General features: G+C 38.8%; 1 protein-coding gene across 3 annotated transcripts in view; it reads left to right on the top strand.

Annotated features, from left to right (window-relative positions):
- Positions 1-23,063, top strand: part of grin2da (glutamate receptor, ionotropic, N-methyl D-aspartate 2D, a) — a 316,625-nt gene that overhangs the window by 191,919 nt on the left and 101,643 nt on the right. For all 3 annotated transcript variants that reach the window (XM_087834864.1, XM_087834866.1, XM_087834867.1), the window contains exon 7: positions 20,507-20,621. In XM_087834864.1, coding sequence (XP_087690990.1) covers positions 20,507-20,621 — 115 coding nt within the window. The remainder of the gene's footprint in view (positions 1-20,506; positions 20,622-23,063) is intronic.

Raw genomic sequence — 23,063 nt, 5'->3', positions numbered from 1 at the left:
ATTCATTTCACCGAAACAATAACGTGGCGCACAGTGTGACGTCAAAAAAGGCGTACACCTTTGACGCTGCGTTTTCTCAGTTTTCTCCGTTTTTCTCGTCCACACATAAATGCAAAAACTGAGTTTTTAAAAATCTCCGTTTTCAGTGACCAAAAACGCCATTTACGTGTGGACGAAAGGTGCAAACGCATAGAAAAATCTGCGTTTTCAAAAATACCCGGGTACGTGTGGACGTAGCCTTAGATGAGAGATGATCCTGTAACTTACTGCAGTTTGGGAGAAATTGTCAAGTTTACCAATTGTGAAAATAAAATTGTGCAATGAAGAAAAGTTATTTTTGTATGCATATACTTTATATAGTTCTTAAAAATAAAATTGGAATAGGCAAAAATTGTCACACAGAAATGGCCAAAAAATTTACAGTTACTGCATCTCTGTTGAACAAATCGTGGCCATTTTCTCGAGGAGGACAGTCTCCTTTAAGCCATTCTACTCATGTCTCCTCATTGACTTGCTGTTTAAATCCCAGCAATTCAGGCTTTGAGAGAATGACTTTTGCAGAGCTTCGTCATGATGACATCTCTAGATGTCTCACAAAATATCCTGTAATGATTTATGAATATTACAGATACACGTAGCCCATCTAGTTCACACACCACCTTCTCCTTCACTGCAGAATCTGAATCACACAGGAGTCACGATAGCCTTTTCAGCTGTCAGGCCGCCTCTCCCTTTGGAGTTCATGGTCACAAGCCTTTCATTTGTGTTGTGTGATTCAACCCGAGCTCATTTCTACCTCTCTCATACACTGTGCGTGTGTGCGTGTGTGTGTGTGTGCACAATAGCATAAAATACAAGCATTATTCTCCACACTGTAAGAGCAGAGACAGCTCTGCTGGTGCGTTCAAAACCAGAGGACAGGACTCTGGCTCATAGTGGCTCTGTCATGAAAAGTAATGAACTATGAATCATATCAGTCGATATGAGAAGGAGTGAATGAGTGAGAGAGTCCAAGAGAGAGCAGGAAGGAACAGGAAGGAGGGGGTGGGATACTGATAAAAAATCTCATTGAATATTTGCTGCATGGGGCTGGCATTTCTTTCTTTATTAAACCTTCTCTTTATTCATTTTACTAACTGTTGGCATGTCTAGGGGTGGCCAGGCCACAACATGAAGGCGATCCATCCTCAGACCTCAAGCAGCCACGACACACAGTTGGTACAACTTTACAATGATTTATTTGCAATATGTTATTTTACTTTGGATTTTAAACACTTAGAAGGAGCTGAATGCAAGTTCACAGTGGACTTTATGCCAAAACAACAAACGCAAGGAAACTATCTGAATTATTTACCAAACATATCTAAAATGAATAAACCAGGTAACAATAAGGTTCCTCCCTAACAAAGACAAACAGGAGAAAACTAGGATCAGTCCACCCCTACAAACTCCTCGATGTAGCAAACAACATTTAAGGTTTTTAGAATATGGTGTGGTTGTTTGGGATGAGCAGAGGATGAATGACTGGCCGGTTCTGTAGAGGGCCTGGAGTGACAAAATGAATTATTTAAATACGTCATTAAATCTGTCATTAATTAAATACAATTTGAAATAAATGATTTATTAAGTGTTGAAATGAATGGGCATTTAATTATCGAAATATTTATTTAATTAATTCCTATTTTAATTAATTAATGAGACATTTATTGATTTATTTAATTAATTTTGTCACTCCTGACCCTCCATAGACACAGTAGCATCGTCATCTATGTCATCTTTATTTAGTAGTGCTGTCAGCGTTAATCTTGTTAAAATGACGCTAACACCATAACTGCATTAGGGTGTGCGTGGGGCTGCACGCCGCTAACGCTTTAACGAGCTAACCATGCTAACGTGTTGATGCCATGCAGCCCCACGCAAGGGCGATCCGTGCTAACGGAGATTTGCCACGTTAATGCGGTTATGGTGGTAATGTCATTTTAACGAGATTAACGCTGACAGCACCACTATTTAGGTAACCAGTCTGTTGAGCTCGAAGAGTTTTCTTCTTCTTCGGCCATGTTCTCTCAATAATGCACACACTTGGTTTGTTGCTTACTTTTCCCTTTTTTCTTTATTGACAGCAACACCGGAGCGAAAAACATACATTCCTTTTGCAGTGTGTGCTTCACAATATACAGAACAGGAAGTGAAGTCACCTATAATCACCAAAATAAAATCATTTCTAAAATAAAATGACAACCAGAAAACATCTTTTACAAAATAAGATGAGTTGATATATTTACTTATGAGAACACAAATCTAACACAGTCTGTATCCACCAATCACAGAGAGGCACCTGTACACTTAAATTTACATATTGAAAGCAGCACCTTACGACATCAGTCATAACTTAGCAGTTCTGTGATAATTTAAGGATTTAAAATAATGGAGAAAAAGTTAAATTGAGATTTAATTGGTGGTATCCTCTGTGTCAGCAATGGGAGGTAGGGCAAGTTAATTTGCTTGGTTCCCTTGAACGACCATAACTGCTTCTAGCATTACAAAATGCTGTTCAGTGTAAGGGCAACACCTAATTAGCACCAAAGTCCATCCAAAGAAAGCTAAAATAATATAGCACAATCCCATCACTGTAGCTGGGGAAAAGCTTGATCATGTGCAAAAGTCTGTCACACAACCAAGCAGTCCAACAAAGGCACACCTGACTAGCATGAAATTAACTCTTATCTCTTTTTCACTCATCTCCATAACTTACCTTGTAACTGTTTTGATGTGTTCACTGCTCTTACTGAGGCTTCTGGCTTGTGGTCGGCTCTGAGTTCACTGAAGGTGACGGTAATTAGTGTCTGATTAGGTTTGTGGTTAGAAATGTTTTCACGGTGGACTCCTGCACTTTACTTTGGCAAACTTTGTGTCTTTACTCACAGTGAGACGCTAAAGACATGTTAGTGTGTTGTTGTTGTGCGCCGGTCAGTCACTGCATGTCTTTTTGATTGATTGATCTATTTTTAGTTTGGTCAGTTTTTCTTTTTTATTTCAGTAACAAACAATGATGCAACTGTTTTTTTGAACACACTCCTGCATGGATACATCCTTTCTCAACATCCATTTTAAAACTTCTTTGAAATGATACTTTATTCATGACAAATAAAGAAAATATTGTCAATTTGTTTCTTCACTCTTTTCACAAAACAAAAAAAATGTACCACTGTGGTCAAAGACTTTCATTTTCACCAACAACATTTTCTGCTTTTTTCCGACCACACTTCCCCAAGAACCAGATGAGCAAGACCAAAAGTTGCAGCTTCCAGATGCACAGGCAGTGTTAGCAGGCTACATCAGCTTAATTATCCTCTATGAAAACTGGAAAACTTAGCTTTCCAACTGGATTAAGAGTATCTGCTGACCAATCAGCTGATTTTGGCATCACTGAGATCATCTGAATTTCTAGGATTAAAGCTGAGCTTGACTCTGTGACCTGTCTGAAGTCTGTCGACCCTCAGGTTCATGACTATAACATTATCAGCTATTCCCTCGTAAACTGTGACTTTCCCGGTAATAGTGTATCCGGAAAATATTCACAGGCTGTTTCCCAATTCAGGGTCTGCAGCCTTAAAGTACGCAGCCTCAACGATCCTCAAGGGCCGCGTACTCAAAGACCGCTAAGGCCGGAAGTGCGAGGCTTGTGAAATGGGACGGTCTAGCCTCCGTCGCGCTGCCCAGGTTGCCTAGCAACCATGATACTAACAGCTGGAAACGTTTCATACAGCTTTGTTTGACAGAAATGAAGGAGAAAATCTTTTATTCATTTGTTTGTTTGTTTCTACATGAGCTTTGATCATTCTCTGATTAAGCTCAGCTATTGAACGGCGTATATTTTAAAGTAAAGGCTTTAAAACCAAGTTAGTACAAACGTCACTAATGTCACATGACTTTGCCGACATGTGGCCAACAGTAATGTTTTAATGTTCTTCGTTATTAAACATTTGCACATAAATAAGTGACATAATATTCAGTACTTACTTAAAGTTTACTCTTCGGGCGCCCCTCATCCGCCGTTTTTTTTCGGCAAAATTATCCACACCCACCGCCGCGCTATGCATTCTGGGATATGTTGGGCCACGAAGTCTACACCGCCACGTCCTTAAAATTCAGGGAAATGAAGGACGCATTTGAGGGCCGCATTTCGAGCAGCCTTTGAATTGGGACAGCCTTCGTCGCGTCGCGGTGACGTAATTGGCCTTAAAATGCGGCCTTTAAGGCTGCAGACCCTGAATTGGGACACAGCCACAGCGCTCCACTTCTTCCACATTTCATCATGTTACAGCCTTATTCCAAAACTGATTGCATTTATTTTTCATCTCAAAATTCTACATACTTCATGATAATGAAGTGGAAAAAATGAAATTATTTTTTAGCTTTCTTATTAAAAATAAAAAAAAAATAATATGCACTTTGTTATCTGGTGTTTAGAATGTAGAATTAAAAATTCGTCCTTTTTGGAATAAAGCTGTAATATGACAACAAGTGAAGCACTGTGAGGTGAGGCGAGTGTCCAATTGAGCTTTTTACCTTCTTTCTTTGGGCGTTCCTTTATTATTTTGCTTTTAAAAAAAAAATCTCACTATAATCCTGGGTGGGCATAACTTCCTTGTTGGGGCTAGGCAGTTCAGGGCGCCAGTTACCGACGTTTTTGCCTTTCAAGTTACTTCACGCCTAGCATGCGCAGAAGATAATTAGGTGAAGTTTGGTGTGTTAGAGATTTATAAATTTGCATTTTCCACAGTTAGCACAGGTAGTACTATGTTTAGACAGATGCGACCACAGGTAGTGGCAACCATCTCAAGCAAAATACAATCAAAAACCAAATACTGCTTATGCTAGACCCCCTTTTTCAGATCCTAGACAAGCCCCCACTTGTTATATTCTCCTGAACAAATTCAGAGGATGTAGGAAAGCAACAAAAAGTGTCCAGGTAGAAAAAGGAGACTAAATGGCCAAAGCAGAGACTCTGTTCATAATTAAATTGAAAGAGACAGACAAGACACGATCACCATCATGAGAAATGAGACAAAACAAATCCCAGAAGCTGGTCAACCAAAGTTAAAAAGTCTAAATCACTAAACAACACCCTGTCTTGTCTTAACTACTGTGACCTAATTGCTGAGTAGAGTCAGCTGGACACGAGGGTGGCACCTAAGGTTGGAGACACAACAGGACACACCTACTGGGTCACAGTATTTCCTGCTTTCTGACAGTAACAAGAAATATGATTCTGCCAACCCTGAACAAACCTTTCACTGACCTGTGTCATGTAGTCGTGTGCTGGATGTGACTTAGATGTGATTTGTGAAAGAACAAAAAGTAAAAAAATAAAAACACAGAAGGACAAAGACTCTGATACCTGTTGGCGTCATTATTTATCACTGCTCTCAGTGTAACATCTACAGAATAATTATACATTTACAAAAGTATAAAGTATAAAATTTCAATGTACATTCTCAAGATGAATGCCTGTATAAAAGCATCAATTTAGACAATAATCTGAGTGTCACGTGTTCTCTTGTAGACAGAGGGGATACAATCAAACATAATTAAAACAGTTAAATGCCATTTTAACGAGCCAGATTTTCATTCCCTTTCCAAATTGCATCACTCAACCTTTTGTGCCAGCTTCAGTATTTAATTTAAATTCTTAGGCATTAAACCGAATGTTTCAATCAAATAGATAATTGATCATTTAGGCTACTGCCATGTTTCTCTGCTGGTCAGAATAAGAAAACAATCTGCTTCGTTGCCGTCTTTGTTTATCTGCGGAGCGATCATCATGCAAGAGTGGCTACTTTATTATATCATCACCACCAACTGGAATAACTAACAAGCCCTAAACGCAGAGCTTCTACAGAGGCATCTTGTATATTAACCCTTTAAAACCGGTCAGAGCAGCACGCTCCGTTTTGCGGAACTATTTTTAAATCCCGGTAGCACTGCAACCACGTGAGCTAGCGCAATAATTTTTTTTGCATATGAAACCGGAGGAGTTGTACTTACATCTTATGCCATCAGCTTGTCCTCGGTCACAGTTTCCTTCCACATATAGCTTTGCAAAAACTGCATAAAAAGCACTTGCAGCAACAAAAACATAATATTCCAGAAACACGCTTTGCTGATCCGATCAGCTGGTCGTAACACTTCCTACGTTGGAGTAGACGTCAGCACGAACTATCGTGTGTCCGCCATGACCTACCCGAAACCGGAAATGACATCATTTTCGCGGAAATGTAGTTTTTTACCATCAGGGCCTCAATGAGCCTATACTGGTGTTTTTAAAAGTTATCTTTGACTTTATGACTTTCTGTGTTGTTTCTGGGATGCTTAGGACTCATATTGCACTGCTGGAAATAGTTTATTTTGATGCATATGCTGCTTTTTTTGCAAATTTGCATTATAATATTTATTTTCGTTTTTTCTGCTGTGTATAAAAATTGGTGTATTTCAAAAATAAAACTATGAAGACACTCAAAATAAATTTCCTGTAGTGGGAAACTATTTTGTGCAACTTTTTTGTATTTACAGTTTTGAGGGATAAGCCTCTTAAATTTCTCTAACTAGAAAAATATGTTAAAAAAACAAAAACAATTTTCAATTTTTTTGTAGTTTATTGCACTTTTTTGCAATTTATGTAATTACTATGCACTTAATTCATACATATTATTAAAATCTAGGCTGTAATGGTTGTATTGATGTATAGCAACTTGAAATGCTCCCAAAAATGGCTCCACAGCATGTAAAAATATAATATAAGCTCTGGCGGACTTGGTTCTATGGTAGGTCTTAAAGGGTTAATGGTTTTATTGCATGACTGCAATTGAACAAGTGAGGAGTTGCAGATCTCACCTTTGCAGGGAATTCTTATGTAGATGGCGAGGCACCTGTTTGGCACTCAGTAGGAATGTTCCTACATGTTTCATGAGGATCTGCTTTGATTCAAATATGCTTGAAATATGTTTCATTTTTCTTTCTTTTAGCGAGCGCTGGCTTTCCCACTGAAACACACTGCCAGCACTTGGCGGCATATTGAAAAGCCATGGATAGGGGTAGATTCAGAATGGAAGAAATCCATTTCCAGTTGTTGGTGTTTGCACTAAGTTGTTTCAAGTTTCAGTAGTAAATTTTAAAGATGAGTCTTTTGCGGTTTTCTTTCAAAAATGCTAAATAATTATATCCATGGCCAAATGCATTCAAGATAAACTATCTGTAAACAAGGTTTTTCCTATGTAAACATCCTAACAGGCTTTTAATGTTTAGAGTTCTGGGACACTTGTGCAAGCTTTCAGTACAATATCTATACATATGTGCGTGAAGTGATATTTTCTTTGAAAAGGTGGTGATCACAAAGCTATCTTCCTGTAATGCTTTGTTCATTTTTTTCTTTCCTCCTGAAAATATATTCAGGAATATGTAGCATCAACACGAGAGTGAAGATAAGAGGATATAAGATAAAGAGAGATGGTGAATAAATGCTGACAAATCTCTGACTTTCATTACACCGAGCATGAAATGGTTCTTGATCTAACTCTCTCTCCATTGCTGTTTTTCATCTTTCTCGTTAACTCTCCATCTTTCTCTCCGCGCATCTCTTTTTTACTTTTGAATAAGTTGTCATGGTTACAAAGAAATCTTTTCTGCAACAGCCTGCAAAAAGGCTGAATGTTTTCACTGATGGAAAAATCACACCAGCCAGCTTATTAGGGCAGGATATAAACCATTAGGACATCCTCCATATCAAACAGAGAGACGGGCAGTCTCTTTGTCATGTCTCTGCCCAAATGGATCATTTGAACAGGCTCTCTCTAATGTACTGCACACCTCCCGTCTGAGATATTCCTCTGATTACACTGGGGGATTTGATGTCCTTGTCATTTGTAATGGACTGAATGAAAAATGATATTTAAAAATCAAAATTATTTTTCCTCATCTTAAGATATGTTCATAGATACTGGGATTGAGACAAAATATGTGATAAGATATTAGAATTCTTTATATATATATATATATATATATATATTTATATATATAGTGCTTTTTAATGTTTGATGGGTTCGCTAATTCCTTGATAACTTTTTTTGTCAAAATGTAACCATTTTTTGCCTGTTTTTTGGCAAATTTTTCCACCTGTTTTTCCAGTGTATTAGATGTGAGTTGCTGAATCTGAAATGAAACCGTATTGATTCATCAAATGAAAATCAAATCACTTTTATTGTCACATCACATGTGCAGGTACACTGGTACAGTACATGCGAGTGAAATTCTTGTGTGCGAGCTTCACAAGCAACAGAGTTGTGCAAAAATACAATAACATAAAACAAGCAAAATATAAGAATGGCTAAATCTGAGACTGATAAATATATGTACAATATATAATAGTATATGCATTTCTGGATGTGTATACTAAATATGTTTTTCTACGTGTGTGTGTACATATTTTACAAATTAAATAGAGTAAGCAATAAAATATACAGAGGTTTGTAGTTGGATATTGTGCAAAACAGTGGCATTAATGTACAGTGTGGAGTGCATAATGTTGAAGTTCCAGTAGTGGAGGTGAGGTGTCTATGAAGTGTTCAGCAGTCTGATGGCCTGGTGGAAAAAGCTTCTCTCAGTCTGCTGGTTCGGGACTGGATGCTGCAGAACCTCCTTCCTGATGGAAGTAGTCTGAACAGTTTATGGCTGGGTGACTGGAGTCCTTGATGATCCTCCCCGCTTTCCTCAGGCACCGCTTCCTGTAGATGTCCTGGAGGGAGGGAAGCTCACCTCCAATTATTCTTTCAGAACACCGCACTACTCTCTGGAGAGCTTTGCGGTTGTAAGCGGTGCTGTTGCCGTACCAGGTGGTGATGCATCCAGTGAGGATGCTCTCAATGGCACAGCGATAGAAGGTTCTGAGGATGAGGGGGCTCATGCCGAATCTTTTCAGTCTTTCATTTCAGAATCTGAAATGAAACCGTATTGATTCATCATTTTCCCCCCAGGGACTCTCTAATTTCTGTTGTGTAATTTGAAACAACTGTCCTGACAGCTCCACTTGTAGTTGCCAAGCTGTGAAGGAGTTTAGTGTGATTGGTTGGAGAAACAACAGCGAGGTGAGTGTGGCCAATGACGGAACAGTGAGCTAAAGGTAACTGATAAACCAATAACCAAACATGAAGCATAATTATTCATAATCAGCATGGAATTAATATTCCTGTAAAGTTAAGACAAACAAACCAACAAAGACTTTTCTGGTAAAAGGAGCAGTTGAAACATGTGTTAGCCCCATCACCATCACCATGTACGAGGATCCTCACATCCACTTTCTACCCTTTAGTATTTATTAACCTTTCATTGTTATGAAACATTTCTGTCTAAGCCTATTAAATACAATCAAAGGTTTCCCAGTCAACAAACTTGTACTTCATGATGCCCCTTCTATCTTCTCATGGTGACTTTGTTATCACATCACAGAAACAAAGTTTGACTTTAGTGGTAGATTAGGCTGTCTGCTAATCTGGAGGATCCATGGTGAGGAGTCCTTGGGTGGGATACTGAACATCCACTGCCCCTGATGGATCCATCAGAAATCGATTTTTTAAGTGCTTAAAGTGCATAGATTAAAGTGCTGTATGAATGTGTGCGTAAGTGGATGAATGTGGCTTGTGGTGTGGAAGTGATTTGAGTGCTCAGCAAGAGCAGAAAAGTGCTGAATAAATACCATTTTCTATTTTAAACAGGAGTATTAGCCCCTTTTTGTCACGGCTGATGCATCGAGGCTTGTGTCTATTTCATGTTCTGAGATTAGAATAGGTTGTGTTTGTTTTCTTTTCCCCCCCATTTATTTGATGTTAAACAACACAGTTTTTTATTTATTAAGCGACTGGTCAGTCAGTCTCTGGCCTTACTGTAATGACTTTACCTTTAACTCACTTTTCTGCCATAGAACAATAGACTTGCTTGCCCCCTTCTTTGTGACTATTAACACAGTTATTATAAAAGAAGATGCTTTAAACAATAACAAAATTTAAATAATGTAAAAAAAACACAATCTGCATTCATTGTTGATGACATATAATTAGAACCAGCAACTTTGACCAAATATGTGGGCAGCCGGTGGCAAAATTCATGTCAGTGTCAAATCAGGAGAAGCCTTTATGAATAGAAATAGAGGGTTTACCACAAGGTGCAAACCACTGGTTCCACTTTAGAACAACAAGAAGAGAATAGATTTAACCACAAAAGGCCTGCATAATTCTGGAAAAAAAAATGTTTGGACAGATGAAACCAGGATTTACTGGACAAGAAAAGTATGGAGAAGGAGAGAAACATGATCTCCCAAACATAGTGCAGGCAATGATATGGTGTATATGGGCACCTATGGCTCTCACTGGAATTGGGCCATTAATGTGTATTCATGATGTGAGTGCTAACCAGTGTTGGTCAAGTTACTTGAAAAAAGTAATCAGTAACTAATTACTGATTACTTACCCAAAAAAGTAATCCCGTTACTTTACTGATTACTTATTTTCAAAAGTAATTAATTACTTAGTTACTTAGTTACTTTTTAAAAACATGATTTACAACCTGAATAGGTGATAAAGCGATAGATCTTTCAGCCCAATTCTACTTTTTCTACATAATCCATCATACAAAATGTAATCAAATGGAAAAGTCTCTTTTTAAAACTTGTTTTATTAGTTTTAATCTTTTAACTTTATGCATCAAGCAAAAATTTAATTATATGCAACATTCTCTGACTTGAAGAAATTTGTTTAACATTTAAACCTATTTTCTGCACATTCCAGCACATAAAATAAAATATTTTTTGTGTTTACACTCAGTCTTTCAAATAGATGCAAGTAAAACACAGCAGAAAATAAATAAAGTCAAAGACTAGCGGTCCTGTTGCTCTATTTTCACCTGTAAAGCAGGAGTGGGGTAGGCGGAGGGTTACCCTGGTGCAGGTGTGCCGCAGCGGTCAGTGGAAGAATCCGCGAGTTTCTCTCTGAGTTTCCCATTACGTCGTAGCTACTCGGTGCTTGTTTGGAAGTTTAGGGGGTTTTTTTCGCTGTAAAAAGAAGTTTTCTTCCCACGCACAACGGACACTAATGTTTTTGTCACTTTTTATGGAATCAAACTCAAAGTAAGGTCAGTACTTCCACGCTTTAAACGCTGCACGCTCATACTCTCTCTGCACTCGATATATGATCCATTGTTGATCTGCACACAGCTGTTGTCACCAACGTCACACTCGCTTACGTCACTGTCATGAGACATTCTCGCAAAGAAATCACGGTTTTAGTAACGCAGTAACGCAGCGTTCCTACGGGAAAGTAACGGTAATCTAATTACCGTTTTTGCAATAATAATCCCTTACTTTACTCGTTACTTTAAAAAAGTAATCGGATTACAGTAACACGCCCATTTCTGGTGCTAACATAAGTAGCAGGATGAATGTGAACTGTAGGACTCTCTCTGCTCAAAACTGATCATTTTTTCACAGTGCCAACAGATAATGGTCCAACACACACTGCAAAAGCAACCCAAGAGATTTTAAAGGTGAATTAATTAGTTACTCTTTAATGGTCAAGTCAGTGTCAGTCCCCTGGTTTCAACTCAGTAGAGCTTAGTTATTAAAGACAAAACCAAAGCCAAAAACACCCATGAACAGCTGACGGTGGCTGTACTAAAAGACGTTGAGATCCAGGCTCTAGGGCAGGGATGTCCACCTCCAGGCCTCAAGGGCCAGTGTCCTGAAGGTTTTAGATCTCACCCTGCGTCAACAGACCTGAATCAAATGTTTAGTTCATTACCAGGCCTCTGGAGAACTTCAAGACATGTTGAGGAGGTAATTTAGCCATTTAAATTAGCTCTGTTGGATCAAGGACACATCTAAAACCTGCAGGATACTGGCCCTCGATGCCTGGAGTTTCCCCCCCTTCATGGCCTAGGAGAATATCTCAAGGTAGGCAACACAGAATTTAGCAATGTCTATGGGTCCTAGATGTCAGGCAGTATTAAAAAATATTTTTTAGCCTCTAAAAATAGGTTAAATAGTTAATGGATTTTGGGGTATAATACCTTGAATTAAAGCTAAAAAAGGGGAGGGGCTGACGTTATCATGGTGGCAGTGGTTTATGGTGTACAGAAGCCAAATAAATAAATAAATACATACACTGTATACAACATTTTTTTTTTTGGTTAATTTTCAGCTTCTGGTTAATGTTAAGGGAAAAATGGGAAAAAATAGATTCTGACCTCAACATGTTTTCTGCGTTAATGGCACAGTATTTCTAAAGTTAGCATCAGTATTGAATCAGATCTAAATACCAGACATCCAATTCATCCTACTGAAAATCGACGCTAAGACGAGCTTCTTTCCGTCTAGCCCAGGATTTCCACAATCTTTAGGCGAGCTTTTCTCTGCCCCTCTGTGAGCTGGGATAGATGTAGGCCTGGGTAAACTTTATTGCTACAAATGAAAAGGTGGATTAACCAGGGTGAGCGGAGTGTTATCCTCCACCGAATCCCTGAATTATTTCTTTCTCAACATTGATGGGTCTATTTCTTTCCCTGTCTTGCTTTTTTTCCTCCGCTGTCTTTCTGTTCTTTAATTTCTTCTTTTCAGCTGTAGCCCCATGATATTTATTTTTCTCTTGCCTCCCAGCTAGGATGGTCATAAAACAGCTCTAATTCCACTGGGAACGTTTCTTCCTCCACTGTTTGATGCACAGCTGTCACATGTCTCAGTAGTAGATTCATCGATTACATCAGGCTCCATCTGAGCTCTGCTGTTGTGTAGGTGTAATACATAGAGCCTGGTCTCCCGCTGAGAGTCTGTCAAGCTCCTGCTTCACTCTGTCATTCTTTTTCCTCTTTTTTTTCTTTTCTGTCTTTACCTCCTTAGTCACAAGGTCACAAGTTGTTGTTTTTTTTCAGGAAATCATGTTAATTTTATCACAGTCAACATTACTGATGTAAATATAATATTTACTAAAACTTACTTATTTTCATTCACTTCTAAAACATATTGAATCTAAAAAATATGTATATGTGATGACTTTTAATAGACCTCCTAGTGGATAAAGGGAAGTTGGCGAAACATTAAGAAATGGCTACAACATCAGTGAAAAAGAACATGTAGAAGACACTAACAAAGCTGTGTAGGTCTTTTATGGATCAAGCTGCAATGAACTGCTCCTACAGAAGCTTCCATGACAGACAAAAATTGTGTCACAGGGTGGTCACTGTGTCTCTAGCTAGCTTATGAAAATAAGATTTATATTTACACCCTTTTTTTAACAGAAATGTGCAAATATGAATAAAGTGTAAAACTGCATAAATAAGGTGAACCAAAATATAAAATTCCATCAGACTTCATGTCAGTCCCATTAACCACTATCAAACCAACAGTGTTGGGAACGTTACATTACTCAATGAGAGTAACGTATTCTGAATACTTTGGATTACTTAATATATTATCATGCTGTTTACAACTACATGAATGTACTATTGCTGTGATTTATTACTGTTACTGAAGGTCCGCGGCTCCGAACCGTAGTAAAGGGACCTCTGGCTAACACGGTGGGTTCTGTGTCGGCTCGTAGCTGAAAACTAGCTTTACTTTGTTGTCTGGGTCAACTTTGCTAGCAGAGACAGAGAGAGGCGTTGAAAGGCTGCTCCAACAGAACTTATTGTTTTTGGAGGAAAACACGAACACGGTGTACAGTCGAGTCTTAATAGCTTACTTACAACTGGGCTCGTCTGGCTCTCTTCTTGGCTGCAGTGGTTATTATTATATTTACATGCTTCCAGCTCCCGTTTTTGCTCGATGACAGCTCGTACTTTTCCTTTTTCTCCCTCCCTCGCTCACAGACACATAACGGGTATGGCAGTCCATTCTCCCTGCAGCACGGACTACACTGCCCACAATGCTACATTCTGCCTATTAGCTTAGCACAACAACAACAACAGGCGCTCTCTCACCCAGGAAACACACAGAGCGAGAGCATCACCCTGTAACCATGGCAACCGTAACGCTGCCGCCTGGAACAACAGAAAGTAGCTGACAAACAAAACCCAAACAGTCCTGACCCGCCACAATATGAAACAGGGAAGTACCGCCGTGTAATCCATTTATTTCAACAAAGTAACTGTATTCTAAATACCACCTTTTTAAACGGTAACTGTAACGGAATACAGTTACTCATATTTTGCATTTTAAATACGTAACGGCGGTACATGTATTCCGTTACTCCCCAACACTGCAAACCAATTCCACAGATATAAATCCATAATTTATCTTATCAGATGGCTAGAGATATGACAGAAGAGAGAACGCTGTTTATTTATTTTTTACAATTTGTATGATGAATTTTGGATAATTATCCCAACATTTATACAACCATAATAAGAATATAAGAATATAATAAGAATAAGAAGAAGGGGGTATTGGGATATTCATGCTTAACAGTGTGCAAAGTAAAGTTAGCAGTTACCAGTGACCTAAACTGATTGAAAATGATAATAATAATAATAATAATAACAATAAAGAATCAATCAAGTGATTTATTTTAAATTTCAAATACTTGTATGAGGAGTGATATCAGAAGGTGAAAAAAACAAAACTGTGACAAACATGTTTAGTTATGTTTTTGTTTTTTTGTTTTTTTAACAAAGGTGTTCCCTGAGGCTTTAGCAGATGTTTCTTTGGTACATGTAGAGGGAGATCTGGGCAGTTAGCATGAGCGCTGGCAGCTCAGTACACGAACATTCATAGAAAAGGAACTCGCGGCTCGTCTGATTGACAAGTAGAACCTACAGGACAGAAAACACAAACGAAACCAAAGCTTTCCAATGAAGACGTCACACATACAACAGCGATCTTGTAAGGGGTCTTTAGAGTAAAGGCACTTAAGTAAAATGTCACTTAAAATTACATGAAGCACCCCTTACATCCAGTTGCTTCCTGCTACAGAGCCAATGCCTTTGCCTCTTTGGGATTTCTGGTGATTTCAGTCATTGATCGATTTATGTATAACAGAATAAACCACTGAGATCAAACCTTGCACTTACTGAGAGGTGACTCGTTGCATCTTATCTCTGCCTTGAAAAGTAAAATAATGAACTATTATTCTATTAACTGTTCCTTTGATTTGACATTGTCGGGGAGAGAAATGGTTGTTAAATTTACATTGTGGGTTAAAGAGCTTCTTAAACTCATCTTTTGGATGTTTCCTGTAGCAGCTGCTGGCTCATACCAGTAGCAGGCCTATTTGCTGGGACCCATTTCAGCGAAGCACTTCAGTGAATCATGTTTCTGTGCCACGCAGCCCTCTTTGTCTTATTCTCTGTATTGCGTACGCTCTCGCTGTCTCCGTCTGTCTCCCTCTTCTGTTGCACTCTTCTTTCTCTATCTTCTTACTTTTATCCTAGTCACAGTTTCCAAGATGTTCTTTTTTCCTTCCACCTTATCTTTATTTCTCATGCTCTCTCTCAACCTCCTCCAGCTCCTGCTGCTCTTTCAGACTTTCTTGCTGCTGTCACTGCTGGTACTCTGCATCTCTGCGCTGTACTGTACCGTGTGTGTGTGTGGGGGGGGGAATCAAGAGAATTTGAGATGGTGGGGTGGGGGTAAGAAGCAGAGGCAGAGTAAAGGATAAAAGGATAGTGGAAGTAAAAGGAAAAAAGGGAGGTGAGGGTGGGGGGTGTGACATTGTAGCCTACACTCAGCTGCAATCCAGCGTTACCTGGCAGAAGGGATGGAGACATTTCTTTCTCGTGCCACTGCGAGCCTCGAGGCAGACTTTTTCTCAGGTGTAAAAGCAGGTGAAACAGAAATACTGACGACCTCGGGGACCTGCCAGATGTCAGGCAACATCAGCTGCTTGTGGGCACAGCAGCGGGTTAGAAGCTTTCCATTTTCAGGAAAGTCAAACACTTTCCAGTCATGAAATGGGTACTCATGAATTCAGAGGCACATACGCAAGTGCCTTCTTTTTGTAAGAATGCCATCGGAGGTGCGTGGTCTACGAGGTTACGTCTGTAGCTGATGTGCCGAAGGTGTTCTCGCTGTTTCGGCTGCTGAAGGCTGAGATGATCATATACACAACTGTATTCTGATATAATGGCAGCTGTGGTGTTTTGAGGTTGTTATGGTTATATAAAAGGGTAGAAATGTATTTTAACCCTTTAAGACCTACCATAGAACCAAGTCCGCCAGAGCTTATATTATATTTTTACATGCTGTGGAGCCATTTATGGGAGCATTTCAAGTTGCTATACATCAATTCAACCATTACAGTCTAAATTTTAATAATATGTCTGCATTAAGTGCATAGTAATTACATAAATTGCAAAAAAGTGCAATAAACTACAAAAAAATTGAAAATCGTTTTTGTTTTTTTTAAACATATATTTCTAGTTAGAGAAATTTAAAAGGCTTATCCCTCAAAACTGTAAATACAAAAAAGTTGCACAAAATAGTTTCCCACCACAGGAAATTTATTTTGAGTGTCTTCATAGTTTTATTTTTGAAATACACCAATTTCTATACACTGCAGGAAAAGCAAAAATAAATATTATAATGCAAATTTGCAAAAAAGCAGCATATGCATCAAAATAAACTATTTCCAGCAGTGCAATATGAGTCCTAAGCATCCCAGAGACGACTCAGAAAGTCATAAAGTCAAACATAACTTTTAAAAACACCAGTATAGGCTCATGAGGCCCTGATGGTAAAAAACTACATTTCCGCAAAAATGACGTCACTTCCGGTTTCGGGCAGGTCATGACGGACATGCGATAGTTCACTCTGACGTCCAATCCAACGTAGGAAGTGTTACGAACAGCTGATCAGATCGGCAAAGCGTGTTTCTGGAATATTATGTTTTTGTTGCTGCAAGTGCTTTTTATGCAGTTTTTGCAAAGCTATATGTGGAAGGAAACTGTGACCGAGGACAAGCTGATGGCATAAGATGTAAGTACAACTCCTCCGGTTTCATATGCAAAAAAAATTATTGTGCTAGCTCACATGGCTGCAGAGCTACCGGGATTTAAAAATAGTTACGCAAAACAGAGCGTGCCCGGTTAATATAACCGAAAATGAATTCACCCAGCCTCATGATTTTCTGTTTGTTTGCTTATGACAAGTTAAAGTTGCAGTTCAGTTTTGCCCAAATCTCTTGCATATAAGCCGTGAAGTGAATTATCATTTTTGTGCATACATTGCATGACCATGCTGAAAGAAAGTTTTTATTTTAAAGCAGTGGCTATAAACCTGCCAGTTTCCCTTTGAGACGTGGGAACAAATTCAGCTGAATCCACCATTTGTTGCTCATAAAGGAGCCAAATCTCATTTCACTTGTTCTCCTTTGCTGTTCATTGTGCTGAATTTAAAAAAGAAAAATAAGTAAAATGACTGAGAGCTCTTGTATTTACAGCGGTTCTGCACTGTGAGCCTGGATGGGAAAGGTTATAACAGCAGGCTTTTAGCCTAATTTTTCAGACATTAATTAATTATTCTGATCTTAGAGTTTCTGACTGGAGTATATTTTGAGTAGATGTGAAGTTAGAAGTGTTTTCAACCAAGAACCTACTTGCAAGGTCATGCAGTGTTGCCACTTTAACTTCACATCAAGTAGTTTCAAGGATTCTGGTCAGCTCGGGCCTTTCTGTTTGGAGTTTTTCATGTGCTTTCTTTGGCTCCTCCAGCTCCTCCCACAGTCCAAAGACAGTGGCCAGTGTAACTGTAGTACACTCAATAATTCCCTCGCTTGTGGAACCATCTTTATCAGCAATAACTTGAAGTAATCATTTTCTAGATGACTTTATCAGTCTTTTTAAATCACTGTGGAAGAGTTTTGATCCACTCATCATAACAAGGGTGCTTCAGTTCAAGGTTTGCTGTCACTTGCACGTTCCCATCACAACATTTCAATCAGGTTGAAGTCTGGACTTTGCACAATTGCATTACCTTGGTTCCTTTCTTTATCAACCATTCTGGTGTGCACGGGATCGTTCTTCTGTTGCATAAACTTGTTTCAGCCAAGCTTTAGCTGTCAGACATTTAACTCTAGAATACTTTGGTATACAGAGAATTGCATGATTGACGCATTGAGTGCAAGGTGCACAGGTTCTGTGGCTGCATTGGAAACCCATGCCACGAAGCTCCCTGTGGTGTTAACACCTTTGGCGTTAACACCAGAGGTGCTTTAGAGCTCTGCAGATACTGAGTCAACATGTCGTTGCCCCCTCAGCACTCAGCAGCCTCACTCTTTAAATTGATGTTTTCCGACACTTTGTGGCTGAGATGCTGTGGTTTCAAAGTGCTTCCACTTTGTAATAATACCACTCTTTGCACTGTTGGTATCTTATTACAGCCCCATGCTGAAATTCTGTGAGCTCTTTAGAACAACCAAATCTTTCATAAATGTTTGCAGAAGTAGACTGATTTTATCCACCTGTGGCAATGGGCCTGCAAACATCTGAATTCATATAAATCAAATTCAATTGAATTCTTTTCAGTATAGTCAGATGTTGGGCTGCTAACAGTTTAGTTACTACGATATATCACTTTTTCATCTTGTTTCTGCAGTGTATACTTTTGTGTTTCCACGACTGATTACTGTTGATTAAGGGTTACTTGAGGCTTTCTTTCAGTGCGGTTGCTTGTTTTTGGGAACATGCATGCTTCATTAGGATGCTTTGATGTGCTCTTTTCCAGGTGCTTTTAGGGTAGATGTTTCATTACAAAACATCAAAGGCAAAGCCTTCTCTTTCTCTCTCACTATCTGTTTTGCACCAGTGCTACTTGCTTCTTTTCAAGTATTAAAAATGTGCTCAAGAGCTTCATGGCTTACACTCATATTGTTCTTCTGCAAGCCTCCCGCTGTTGTAGTTGAAGTCGGGGAAACATTTTAGCGAATTTACCGCTTTATCTCGCGTCCCCCTCGTAGCCTCACCTCATCTTGTCTTTGCTTCACCTCATGGTCTCAGCACCTCAACAATGTCATTTCCTGTTAGAAATGTGTTTTGTCTTTAGCACAGAATCCCTGATGTTTGCGCCCTGCAGTGCAGGTCTCAGCCCTACCTTCACAGCTCTGATTACTTGATTCTTGTTTCTGGACTTTTTCTTTTTTCCTTTTGCTTCTTTATTTCTTTCTAATAAAAAGAAGCAGAAATTGCTCAACGTTTCTGCTGTTTTTAATTTCTATAAGAAGTAATAAGGTTGAAAATTGTGTGCTGCAGATTTCCTAGAGCTTTTGTATTAGACACAGGATAACAAGGATAGGAATAGAGTAGAAGTGAGCAGAGCTTAATGCTGTGGGTTCATGGATGCACTCAGTAGACATCATGGAAATTCGTCAATGAAAAATAAGATGGCAAAACAGACGCTTTTCTGGAAACAATTTAATAACAAATTAATGCATTAACCCTTTAAAACCGGTCGGAGCGGGCACGCTCTGTTTTGCGTAACTATTTTTAAATCCCGGTAGCTCTGCAACCACGTGAGCTAGCGCAATCATTTCTTTTGCATATGAAACCGGAGGAGTTGTACTTACATCTTATGCCATCAGCTTGTCCTCGGTCACAGTTTCCTTCCACATATAGCTTTGCAAAAACTGCATAAAAAGCACTTGCAGCAACAAAAACATAATATTCCAGAAACAGGCTTTGCCGATCTGATCAGCTGTTCATAACACTTCCTACATTGGATTGGACGTCAGAGTGAACTTTTGCATGTCCGCCATGACCTGCCCGAAACCGGAAGTGACGTCATTTTCGCAGAAATGTAGTTTTTTACCGTCCGGGGCTCAATGAGCCTATACTGGTGTTTTTAAAAGTTATCTTTGACTTTATGACTTTCTGTGTCGTTTCTGGGATGCTTAGGACTCATATTGCACTGCTGGAAATAGTTTATTTTGATGCATATGCTGCTTTTTTGCAAATTTGCACTATAATATTTATTTCCGTTTTTCCTGCAGTGTATAAAAATTGGTGTATTTCAAAAATAAAACTATGAAGACACTCAAAATAAATTTCCTGTGGTGGGAAACTGTTTTGTGCAACTTTTTGTATTTGCAGTTTTGAGGGATAAGCCTCTTAAATTTCTCTAACTAGAAATATATGTTAAAAAAACAAAAACTATTTTCAATTTTTTTGTAGTTTATTGCACTTTTTTACAATTTATGTAATTACTATGCACTTAATGCATGCATATTATTAAAATTTAGGCTGTAATGGTTGTATTGATGTATAGCAACTTGAAATGCTCCCAAAAATGGCTCCACAGCATGTAAAAATATAATATAAGCTCTGGCAGACTTGGTTCTATGGTAGGTCTTAAAGGGTTAAAAACAGCAGAAACATATCATCATTCCCATTTTCTATTCCACTCAAACTGATTGATTCATATTTGAGGTATATAGATTAAAGAAAAAAGAACTTATCTGCTCTCCAATCTCTGTTGCAGGTACTTCACTAATATCTCCATAGGTGGACGGGACTACTCTTTCAACAGTGACGGCTACTTATCCAACCCGCTGCTTGATGTTATCTCCTATTCCAACGGGAGAGGCTGGGAGGAGGTCAGTACACATCTTTGTAAATTGGCACTAATTACCCAAACGTAGCAACTAGATAGGTTAACCACAATTTCACACACCATCAAACTAACTCATCACTGCTCAATTTCACCTTTTATGCTCTCTCTGCCTGAAGCTCATCTCTTCTTCCTCCTTTCCTCTCTCCAATATTAGATGTCCCCTAGGCCCCCTCCTTTCCATCCTACTACTCCTGTCTGTGTTTTTCAGCCTTGTTAGTAGGTGCTAATGCACAGTCCAATATCTTTGCCATCAGGAGCAGTTGTACGGTAATAGTACTAAATCCAAGGTCTTCCCTCTGTGGCTACTTTAAATTCCTCAAGCTTTCCTTCGACCTGAAGAAATAAGTAAACCTTTTTGTTCTTCCCACTGTCATCCATTTCCTCCTGACCTTTTAAGGCTCAATATGTTTACTGGCAAGTAGCAGACTCAAGGTCTCCCTAATTTTGAGGATGAAAACCTGAAGGGAAAAAAAATCAACCTTTTAAAGAAAAACATAAACACACACAAGAACATTGTTTTAACTGCATAGCATCACATTAAGTCCCTCATTGCTGTAGTGTGTTACCTGTCTACAGTCGCTCGACACTGACCTAAAAGTTCAGCACTATACAGCATTTAAGGAGTATTCATGTAAGAATCTGGACAAAAGATCCATTTAAAATGATTTAAGGAGCATTTAAAGAGAAGATAACACAGACTACTGCAAATACATATGTCTTTGAGGAACAACAAGCACCGATATTTTTTACAGCAAATTATAGTATGCAAACTAAAATAATATGAGAATCAAGTATTTTTGCAAATTATTTTTAACAGTAAGGAAATATTGTTTTGAACAAATCTGCCAATACTGTAAATTTCAAAGGGAATTTCAATCACATGATTGTTTATGTTAATGTCTCTCACAGCAACACTTCTGTTTCTCATGTCGCTTCAGTTTATTGAAGTTTGCAGGCATCCATTTGTACACAGTTCTCTCAAAGTCCTGCCGTAACATCTAAGTGGGTGAATTTTGGTCGAGTCACTCAAAACTCTAATTATTGTCTTTTCAGCCATTCAGTTGTAGATTTGAGTTGTGCTTGGGATCGTTGTCCTTTTGCATAACCCACTTTTGGCCAAGCTTTAGCTGTCAGACAGATGGCCTCACATTTGACTCTAGAATACTTTGATGTACAGGAGTTTGTGACAGTGACAGCAAGGTGCCCAGTTCCTGTGGCTGCAAAAGCCCAAATCACCCCCCGACCGTTACGTTTGGTAATTAGCATGAAGTGTTTGAGCTATATTTTGTTTTCTGCAAATGTGCCGCTGTGCATTTTGTCAAACATGTCCTCTTTGATCTTATCTGTCCAAGGGACATTGTTCCAGAACTCCTGTGGGTTATGCAAATGCAACTTTGCAAGGCGTTCTTTTTAGAAGTTGGACGCTTTACTCCTGGGAACCCTTCTAACCACGCCACACTTATTCAGTGTTTTGTTTTTTCTTGCTTTCATGAACTTTCACATTTAGGATGGTAACTGTTTTTACCCTGCAGGCTTAAAAGCACAATGCGGTCACCCAGGTCCAAGATTGTGAATGCAATAACTCGAGAAAAAGATGATGTAGGAGTTTGAACTTTATACTATAGGTGCATCTGCTAAAAATCTTGGACAATCCAAGGTCTAATCCAATGTAGGAAGTGTTATGAACAGCTGATGGGATCGGCAAAGCCTGTTTCTGGAATATTATGTTTTTGTTGCTGCAAGCGCTTTTTATGCAATTTTTGCAAAACTATATGTGGAAGGAAACTGTGACCGAGGACAAGCTGATGGCATAAGATGTAAGTACAACTCCTCCGGTTTCATATGCAAAAAAAATTATTGCGCTAGCTTACGTGGTTGTAGAGCTACCGGGATTTAAAAATAGTTACGCAAAACAGAGCGTGCTGCTCCAACCGGTTTTCAAACCTCTACCAATCTACAACTAATTATGAAACTCTAAGCACATATAAGTAGATATTTCTAAGCATAAATGACAATCAACAATACAAAACCTAACATTGAGGACCTAAAGGTCAAAGTCAGAGGTCAGGTTTTCTCAAAGTCTTGTAAATGCAATAACTGAAGAATGATGTCACCTAGAATTTTGAAATTCTTCACCATATTGACTCAAAATTTTAGAAAATTTTAAATCTCAGTGACCTTGACTTCAAGGTCGAGGTCAGATGTCAACTTTTTCTGAAAATCACCTAGAACTTCAAATTCATACCATAGGTACATCTACTATAGGAGGCTGAGGCACCGCTGGCCTGCCAGCATTTTTAGGTTTCTCAGAGTGTAGTACAATATGATTTAGGGGTGTATTTGCTGGGACACACACGCCTGCAAAGATCAGCAAATAGCCAAAACATCTGCTTTTATAGAGGTGGCCACACTGCAATTGCAAGAT

This window comes from Neolamprologus brichardi, chromosome 22 (assembly GCF_056152115.1).
Source record: "Neolamprologus brichardi isolate AB-2024 chromosome 22, ASM5615211v1, whole genome shotgun sequence".
Lineage (NCBI taxonomy): Eukaryota > Metazoa > Chordata > Actinopteri > Cichliformes > Cichlidae > Neolamprologus > Neolamprologus brichardi.
This window is presented reverse-complemented; position numbering and strand designations above follow the sequence as displayed.